We start from the raw sequence: 9,762 nt of genomic DNA, 5'->3' as shown, positions 1-9,762 counted from the left end.
AACTGGGAAAATACACATTTCTTCCTTTGGTCCAAATTTCATTCCATATTAAGCACTATGTTTAAAGTACCTGAGTTGCAGTCCTGATTCTTGGCCCTTAACCTTAAACTGAGTATAGTAGGTAAGCTTTTGACGGGATCCTCAGAACTGAACCATCACGGGCCCATGCATCTTCCTTTATGTGGTCTGATTCTTATTTCTTGGATAAGCGAGTATCAGTGTGCAAAAGTAATGCCTTTTCAGTGCAGGATCAGAATGTGCTCATAAAGGCCTTGTTTTTCCATGTTTTAAGTCACAGATACATGGCATCTTGTATTACAACATAATTAGGATTTTTAAACACTCAACATAATACACTGTATTACAATGAAATGTGGTGCTTCCACTTTAGGAGCAAAAATAAATTTCACATGAAAAATGATTTATTTTAGATTCACATAAAATACATTTAGAATACATCTAAATTTTTGGCATTTAAACAAACACAGAGGAGCTTCAAGGTGTACAGTCTCCATGCGGTCTGAAAAGCAGGAAAAAAAAGCTCTTTTATAATTACTGATCATCACCTCGTTGCCTTAAATTTCTACATTTTCCATTTTCAATTCTTCTCTTTTTAAAGACTGGGGCCACTCCATCTGCCACGATTCCAAGAGAAGTAACTGTTTTTTCTTTAAATACCACTTTAGGTTGTCCACCAATATCAGGTTCTGACGTTGATACATACTCATTTTCAGTGCACGGAAGTTCAAAGTCTACCTCCTCACTGAAACAGAAGAAAACCATTATTTATTAGACTCAGACAAACTTTTACATAACCTCTGAGTCCACCAAAGGCTCAAAAGATCATTGTTCTAATGATAGAAGTTAAAAGTCATTTCAAAGTAGGAACTTAAAAAATACTGATTTTATAATATTATTTCAGATACAGAATACTTATTTAGGGGGATACATGTCTGGAAAATTCTTTTTATTCTATTCTTTTAATCTCTATTCTTTTATTGCTTTTGCATAAAGCATGTATCATCTAAGGAAATGTTTGTGCTTATACAGGACTAGCAGTACAAGTTGCAAAGGTGGGTGTGTGACAGTTATTTATAGAAAACTGGTTTTGCCATGAACTGACCAGGGCTCTGGGGGCTTACACAGCACATCATGAAAACCATGGAATCCCACCATCCTAGCGTAGGAGACTCCACGCGGCTGTTTACCTAGCACTCCTTTTCTAAGACCTAGCCACCCACATGATTAGTAGTCCGTTGACTTGTCTAGAGACTGGTACCTAACTGACATGAACCTATCACAGTATTCCACCCTCTACCCAGTCAACTGGTCCCTGAAAGAGCAACTAAGTCATACCACACCCGTCAGTCCCACCAGTGAACTTTTTGAACATGGCCCAGAAAGACCATTATGTTTAACTGTCTAGTGGCTAAGAACATAAAACCTGTGAGGAACTATATATCCTATTTAAAGGAATTCTGCAATGACTGAGAATAAAGCTGGCTTACAGGGAGGCAGGAGTAAAGAAAGAGAATCCTGCCAATGTTTCAAGTCTTGCTCTAGTTAATCAGTCAGGCTCAGCCCAAGTCCTTCCCTTCCTGCAGCTTGGTAGGTAGAACCTTCCTGGGAATCTTTGAATTAACAACCTATTTCTTATTTAAGGTAACTTGAGTTTCTATCATGTGAAACCAGAAGATTAGCTGGTTAGTATTCGTTATAGATTGACCATATAAACATGTGTTTATGTCTGAGTTCTCTATTTTTTTCCATTAATCTATGTGTCTATTTTTGGGCCAGTACCATACTGTTTTGATTACTACAGCTTTGCAGTATATCTGAAGTCCAGGGTTGTGGTGTCTCCAGCTGTGTTCTTCTTTTTTAAGACTGCTTTGGCTGTTTGGGGTATTTTGGGGTTCCATACAAATTTTAGTATTATTTGTTCTAGTTCTGTGTAAAATGCTGTTGGTATTTCGATAGGGATTACATTGTATCTGTAGATTGCTTCAGATAATATGGACTTTTTAACAAATTAATTCTCCTAACTCATAAGCATGCAGCATGAAATACCTTTCCATTTGTTTGTGTTGGCTAAAATGTAATATATGCTACCAGGTCAATTATTTTTAAAGTACATGATAACAAATTTGCTTCCCTCTCAGAAAGACTATGTAGAAAGGCCTATAGAAGTAGTTTTACAAAATCTTTTCATGTCCCATCTTATATATAAATGAATAAAAACAGGTTTAAAAAAGTAGGTTTTTAGGCATTGTAATAAATACTTTCTAAGATTTTAAGTAATCTCTATACCTAATGTGGGGATCAAACTCACAATCCTGAGATCAAGTCACATGCTTTACCAAATGAGCCAGTCAGGCACCACTAATTTTTTTTTAAATGTAAAAATAGTTTGCAAATTTGCTAGGCTTACAGCAAAACAAAAACAATATAAGTACAAAAATAAATTTCAAACTAGTAATGGCTAGTTCAAAACTAAAATAAAACTTTTCCACATAATATATTCTTCCTCAAGTGTTTGTTATATTTTAGATCATGTGATAAACATTTCCTCAAAATCTGATGAGGGGATGCAGCAAATAGAGATTCTCACTGGAACTGGTCTTAAGTCTGATTTGTTTTGAAAACAGATGCCTTCTAAAACTTTTTTTTACTGTATTAAAAAAATATATGTTAGGGGTACCAGGGTGGCTCAGCTGGTTAAGTGGGTGGCTCTTGGTTTCAGCTCAGATCATGATCTCATGGTTGATGAGTTTGAAGCCTACACTGGGCTCTGCAATGACAGTATAGCCTGCCTGGAATTCTCTCTCTCTCTGCCTCTCTCAAAATAACAAATAAACTTAAAAAATATTTATATATATTTATAGATTATAATTTATAGACCACATAGGTATTACACATATAATATATAACATTAAATATGTACTCCATAAATTATAAAAATATTTTATATGCTCTATATAATTATATGTATATTAAATGCTATTTTTGTTTGCTTTTCCTACTTCCCTATTTTCTCTAAGACTGCCAACAATGGTGATTTTTCTAAGGTTAGTAGCCCCCGCAGTTGACAGAGTGTTAATTCTTGGCTTTTTATTCTTTTAATACAGAAGGAAACTAAGGTTTAAAGAGGTTAAATAACTTGATCAACCAAACTGTTATGTAAGTAGCAGAGCCTGGATTAAAACTCAGGCCTGTCTGACCTAAAACGTGTATTTTTTTCCCCAGACCACTCTGCTTCCAGGTGAAACTAAGAAATTCTATTAGCCAAGGAGAGAAACATCTGAGGAATGAAGTGTAGTAGGGTTTGGTCACTGGTAAAATGAATCTGTATCCAAGAAAATTTGATGAGATTCACTTATTTCATTTGAATCTTGGCACTTCATATTGTGTTTTGATTGAGTGATCAAGCTATAACATTTTTTAAAAGTTTGTTTATTTTGAGAAGGAGAAAGTGTGAGCTGGGTAGAGGTGGGGCCGTTGCGGGGGGGGGGGGGGGGGGGGGGGGGGGGGGGGGGGGGGGGGGTGGAGAGAGAGAGAATCTCAAGCAGGCTCCACACTGCCAGTACAGAGCCTGATGCAGGTTCAAACTCAAGAACTGCAGATCATGACCTGAGCCAAAATGAAGTCTAGCACTTAACCTACTGAGCCAGGCACCCGTAGCATTTCTTAAGTGGGATTATGGGAAAGATAAAATAGAGAAGGGTTCCATGTTTGAAATGACAATTCTAAGTGGAGGTGAACAGAAGTGGCAGTGAAGTAGGATATATAACCTCATGACAGACTTAAAAGAAGTTTGTATTTGAAAGAAAAGGCAAGAGACTGCAAGTAAGTCTATGACAGAGAAATGTCCATTCAAATAACTTTGGAGTAGTTACAAAAAATAATTATACAAGCACTTCCACAAAAACCTACTCATTTCCAAATTCAAAATGCAAGAACTGCAAAAGTTATAGTGTCTGAACACAATGAATAAAGGTGGAAAAAATAACCCTCCCACCCACATGCATATTTTAAAATGTGAAATTTAATAAAAGGAAACCTTTAAAAAATTTTTTTTAAACAAAATCTCATTTAGAATGGAGCAGGAGGCCTACAGGGCAAGCTCTCCCACCCTTCCAATTCCAGACCCCATGGGAAGAGAGGGACCTTGCACATGGATACTATTTTGCTGTCCCAACAGGAGGAAGAAAGGCTCTCCTCCTTCCCCAAGCAACAATCTAGCCAAGGAGAGACAACTCAGCCAATGGTAAGTCACTATGCTTCCAGTTTACTCTAATGGACTTTTTTGTTTATAACGGCCTTCCCAACATCCTGCTTTCCTCTTTATTAAAGAGCATCCCTCTTTCCTTCTGAAGACTTGCCTATGGTTTTGACCTATCTTGTTTGTCCTGGACTGCACTTCTCTAGTATTACCCAATTAACCTGTTTCTGCTGGTAAGAAAAACTGACAATCGTATTATAAAAGTTTATTTTGAGAGAGTGAGTAGGGAGGGGTAGAGAGAGCAGGAAAAAGAGAATCCCAAGCAGGCTTTGTCATCAGCATGGAGCCCCACATAGGGCTCAAGCTAATGAACTGTGAGATCATGATCTGAGCCAAAAATCAAGGGACAGAGGCTTAACCAACTGAGCCACCCACGCACCCCTGTTCACACTCTCTCAAAAATAAATGAACGTTAAAAAAAATTAAAGTACCCTACTATTAATGTATTACTTCCAATTATTTCCTTTTTGTTATTAACAGTTTTATGTATTTGGGTGCTCCTATTTTGGGTGCATAAATATTTACAGCAGTTATATCTTCTTGGATTGTTCCTTTTATTATTATATAGTTTCTTTCTTCGTCTCTTATTATATAGTCTTTATTTTAAAGCCTATTTTGTCGAATGCACGTATTACCACCCGGGCTTTCTTCTGACATCCGTCTGCATGACAAACACTTCCCCATTCCTTCACTTTCATTCTGCAGCTGTCTTTAGGTCTGAAATGAGTCTCTTCTGGGCAGCATATTTTTATCCATTCTATCACTCTGTCTTTTGATGGAGTTGCTTCATTTGCATTCAAAGTAATTATTCATAGGTATGTGTTTATTACCATTTTGTTACTTGTTTTATGGTTGTTTTTGTACTTTTTTGTCCCATTCTTCTCTTTTTCTCATGATTAGTTGGCTTAAGTGATATACTTGGATTCTTTTCTCTTTGCATATCTATTACTGGCTTTTGAGTCATGGTTATAATTAGATTTATATATCTATTTTTATATCTTCTGCATGTAACAATCTATATTAGGTTGATGGTCACTTAAATTTGAACCTATTCTTTAGCCTTCTTTCCCTCCTGCCCACATTTTAGGTATATGGTTTCATAATTTACACCCTTTTATTTTGTGAATCCCTTGACTGGTTTTATAGATATTCTTATTTATACTACTTTTGTGTTTCCTACTTTTCTTACTCCTCTTCCTTATGGTCTATCTGTGCAGAGTCACTTTTAACATTTCTTGGAGGACTAGTTTAGTGGGCATGCGTTCCTTAACTTTTGTTGGTCCATCACTCTACATCTCTACCTTAAGGGTTCCAGACGTTCTCCAGATACTAAGTTTGCAAAATGCTATTTACAAATCAACTGAGGCAAACAAACAATTGAAACCATCAAAACAAAAGCCATCAAAACAGATTCTGAAGCTTTTTTCTCCCTCCCTCCATTTGCACCCATCTTGTGCTCAGGACCCACCTCTGGGAACACTTTTTCTGTTCTTTCTGCTGAACTTGCCCTTTCATCTCTGGTTCCCTCCTCTCCCGAACGTATTAAAGTCTGCTTCTTTAAAGTTAAGTTTTCTGAAGAACTAAATAAACTTCAAGTTCCTTATATCCCCTGGACTAAGGCTGAATTGTGGGCCCATAGTTAAACAGTTCCCTAAAGTGCCTGAGGACCCCAATAAGTTTGCTGAAGAATTCAACAGTTATTCAAATTTACCACCTTGGTTTCTCAGATTTATACCAATTATTACAAGTGCTTGGCCTGGCTCTCACCAACAAACACTGGATGAAACTAGCCAGAGGAGAATATCCTGAAGGGTATTTCAAAAGACAAACATCTAATTTTTGGTAAGATGCTAGAACACTTGTTGGACATTTCCACCAAGCAATTACAATAGCTCGTCCTAAGCCTGTTGACTGAAACAAAACTCAGGCTGGCACACAAAAGCTTGTGTGAACTTGTTCATGACTATTAAATGGACTCCAAAGTGTCTTTAAAGAAAATATGATCTTTCTTTAGATGTTAAGTCCACTTAGGTAGCATTTACTCTATGACTGAGTGTTCTAAACTGGGAATTTCTCCCTTAATTAAAAGGACCAGGAGAGGGGCCAACATGGTGAAGTAGGTGAATAGGAAGTTCCCTCCTCTCTTAAAGCAGGATTTTAAACCCCAAGAGTCTGGGAGGCAAGGAGACAGTCGCTTCCAGGGACCCACTGGGACAACCTGATGGGCCACACAAGTGTGTGACTATGACTGGGAGAGAGAAAACAACCGAGAGGAGGGATCCCCTTCTGTGGAGAGGAAAGGGAAGAGAAAGAGAGGCTGGGGAAGCATAGGACTGTATCTGGACAAGAGAAAAACCTCAGACCAGGATGGAGAGGAATACTATTAAACAATCAACTGCTAGGGCTTCTTTGGACTGGGGCTGGTTGCCCTGTTCCCATGCCTGGGGGTGAGGGGAGTCCCCTCCGGGGTCAGTGGTACCTAAGGGGCGCAGTTGGCATCAGGAGGAACCAGACCCCTGCCCTGAAGTGCTGTGGCCTGCAGGATTAGATTTCAGATAGCATCATTAACACGCACAGAAGGGAAGCTTTAAACGCAGCTAAATGTGGGGCATAGGAGACAGCCCACCTAGTCTGTGCCTGTGGCACAGTGAGGACGGATCCAAAGAAGTGATTTCGGAAACCTGGTCTGTGAAAAAGGGACTGGGCAGTCACCATTTTTCTCCCCACAACCACCAAGGCAGGGCCTCAGGATTGGTCCAGGGGACCCACAATGGAGGCAGGACCCACCTACACCAAACCACGCCCATCTGCGCTGAGTAGCTGCTTATCTACTGGAGTGGATAGATGCTGCGAAACAGATGGCCCCCTCCACCAGACCAGCACTGCTGCATCGCCTGGATTAATTCTAGGGCTACTTCAAGGAACAAACCAAAGTCACAACAAAAGAGAGCAAGGAACACTCTTCAAAATAACCACCTGAACGGCCAGGCCTTGGAAAATGTATAAGCCTCCTGTAATATAGCAGTACTCGCAGGTGCAGAGCACATAACAAACTTAAAACTTTACAAGAGACAGAAATCTAGCCAAAACGATCCTTTCTATCCTTTCAAGGATAAAAGGAGAATTCTGAAAGAAGAATTCTCCTCAAAAGACATTCTAGAAAGAAATGACAGATGAAGAATTGATCAAAACAGATATAAGCAACATAAGTGAACAAGAATTTTAGATAAAGAGTCATAAAATTAATTGTTGGGCTTGAAAAAGGCATCAAAGAACAGAGACTCCACTGCAGCAAAGATCATGGATCTTAAAACTAGTCATGCTGAATTAAAAAATGCTATATGAGGTGCAAAATAAAATGGAGGTGGCCACAGTGTGTACTGAAGAGGCAGAGGGGAGAAAAAGTGAATTAGAAGATAAAATTATAGAAAAAGAGGCAGCTGAGAAAAAGAGAGATGAATTGATCCAGGAGAGCACAAAAGGAGAATTCTAGAACTGAGTGATGCAATCAAACTATATATGTATCATAGAAATTCTAGAAGAGAAATGGACTAAAGGGATACTTGAACAAATCATAGCTGAGAACTTCCCCAACCTGGGGAAGGAAACAGACATTGAAATTCAGGAGGCACAGAGAACTCCCTTCAGACGTAACTTGACTCAATCTTCAGCATGACAAATCATAGTGAAACTGACAAAATACAAGGATAAAAAGAGTTCTGAAAGCAGCTAGGGATAAATGGGCCTTAACATACAAAGGTAGGCACATAAGGATAAGTAGCAGACCTAGCTACTGAAACTTGGCAGGCCACAAAGGAATGGCAGGAAATCTTCAATGTGATGAACAGGAAAAATATACAGCCAAGAGTCCTTTCTTCAGCAAGCCTGTCATTCAGAATAGAAGGAGAGAGAAAGGTTTTCCCAAAAAAACAAAAACTGAAGGAATTCATCACCACAAAACCAGCCCTACAAGAGATCCTAAGTGGACTCTATGAGAGAAATGTTGCAAGGAACACAAAGGACCAGAGACATCACTACAAGCATGAATCCTACAGAGAACACAGTGACTCTAAACCCATATCTTTCAATAATAACACTGAATGTAAACAGACTAAATGCTCCAATCAAAAGACATAGGGTAGCAGAATGGAAAAAACAAGAAGACCCATCTATTTGCTGTCTACAAGAGGCTCATTTTAGACCTGAGGACACCTTCAGATTGAAAGTGTAGGGATAAAGAACCATCTTTCCTGCTACTGGAATTCCAAAGAAAGTTGGATAGCCATACTTATATCAGACAAAGTAGATTTTAACTAAAAGCTGTAACAAGAGATAAAGAAGGGCATTATATAATAATTGTGTGGTCTATCCATCAAAAGGAGGTAACAATTATAAATGCCTGTGCATCGAATTTGGGAGCACCCAATATATGAAACAACTTATCACAAACACAAGCACTCTTATTGATAGGAATGTGCTAACTGCAGAGGACTTTAATACTCCACTTACAGCAATGGACAGATCAACCAGACAGAAAATCACTAAAGAAACAATGGCTCTGAATGACACATTGGACCAGTTGGACTTGACAGACCCATTTAGAACTCTACATCCCAAAGGTGTGGAATTCACTTTCTTCTCTAGTGCACATGGTACATTCTCCAAGACAGATCACATACTGGGTCACAAAGCAGCCCGTAATAAATATCAACGAACTGAGATCATACCATGCACACTTTCAGATCACAATGCTATGAAACTTGAAATCAACCACAGGAAAAAGTCTGGAAAAGCACCAAATGCAGGGAGGTTCAACAACATCCTACTAAAGAACAAATGGGCCAACCAGGCAATTAAAGGAGAAACTAAAAACTATATGGAAACAAATGAAAATGAAAACACAACAATCCAAATCCTCTGTGATGCAGCAAAGGTAGTCCTAAGAGAAAATACATTGCAATGCAGGCCTATCTAAAAAAACAAGAAAAATCCCAAATACAAACTCTAACAGGACACCTAAAGGAACTAGAAACAGAACAAGAAAGAAACCACAAACCCAGCAGAAAAAGAAAATTAATAAAGATCAGAGCAGAAATAAATATAATATCTAAAAAACCCCCCAAACTGATAAACCTCTAGCCAGACATCTCAAAGAAAGAGGATCCAAATAGATAAAAATCACGAATAAAATCACAACCAATACCAGCAATACAAGCAATTCTCAGCAAATACTATGAAAAATTATATGCCAATAACCTGGACAACCTGGAAGAAATTGACAAATACCTGAACACTCACAAATTACCAAAACTCAAACATGAAGAAATATAAAATTGGAACAGACCCATAACCAGAGAAGAAATTGAATCACTTATCAAAAATTTGCCAACAAATAAGAGTCCTGGACCAGATGGCTACCCTGGGAATGTCTATCGACATTAAAAGCAGAGTTAATGCCTATCCTTCTCAAGCTGTCCAAAAAA

At 38.4% G+C, this 9,762-nt stretch overlaps 1 protein-coding gene across 3 annotated transcripts in view; it reads right to left on the bottom strand.

The window, feature by feature from the left end:
- Positions 1-400: 400 nt before the first annotated feature.
- Positions 401-9,762, bottom strand: part of WBP4 (WW domain binding protein 4) — a 59,251-nt gene continuing 49,889 nt past the window's right edge. For all 3 annotated transcript variants that reach the window (XM_029936651.1, XM_029936650.1, XM_029936652.1), the window contains one exon: positions 401-763. In XM_029936651.1, the coding sequence (XP_029792511.1) occupies positions 553-763 (211 nt within the window). In that variant the 3' untranslated portion in view covers positions 401-552. The remainder of the gene's footprint in view (positions 764-9,762) is intronic.

Source organism: Suricata suricatta, chromosome 4 (genome assembly GCF_006229205.1).
Source record: "Suricata suricatta isolate VVHF042 chromosome 4, meerkat_22Aug2017_6uvM2_HiC, whole genome shotgun sequence".
Lineage (NCBI taxonomy): Eukaryota > Metazoa > Chordata > Mammalia > Carnivora > Herpestidae > Suricata > Suricata suricatta.
Note: the sequence above shows the minus strand (reverse complement) of the source record. Positions and strands in the feature narration are given on the sequence as shown.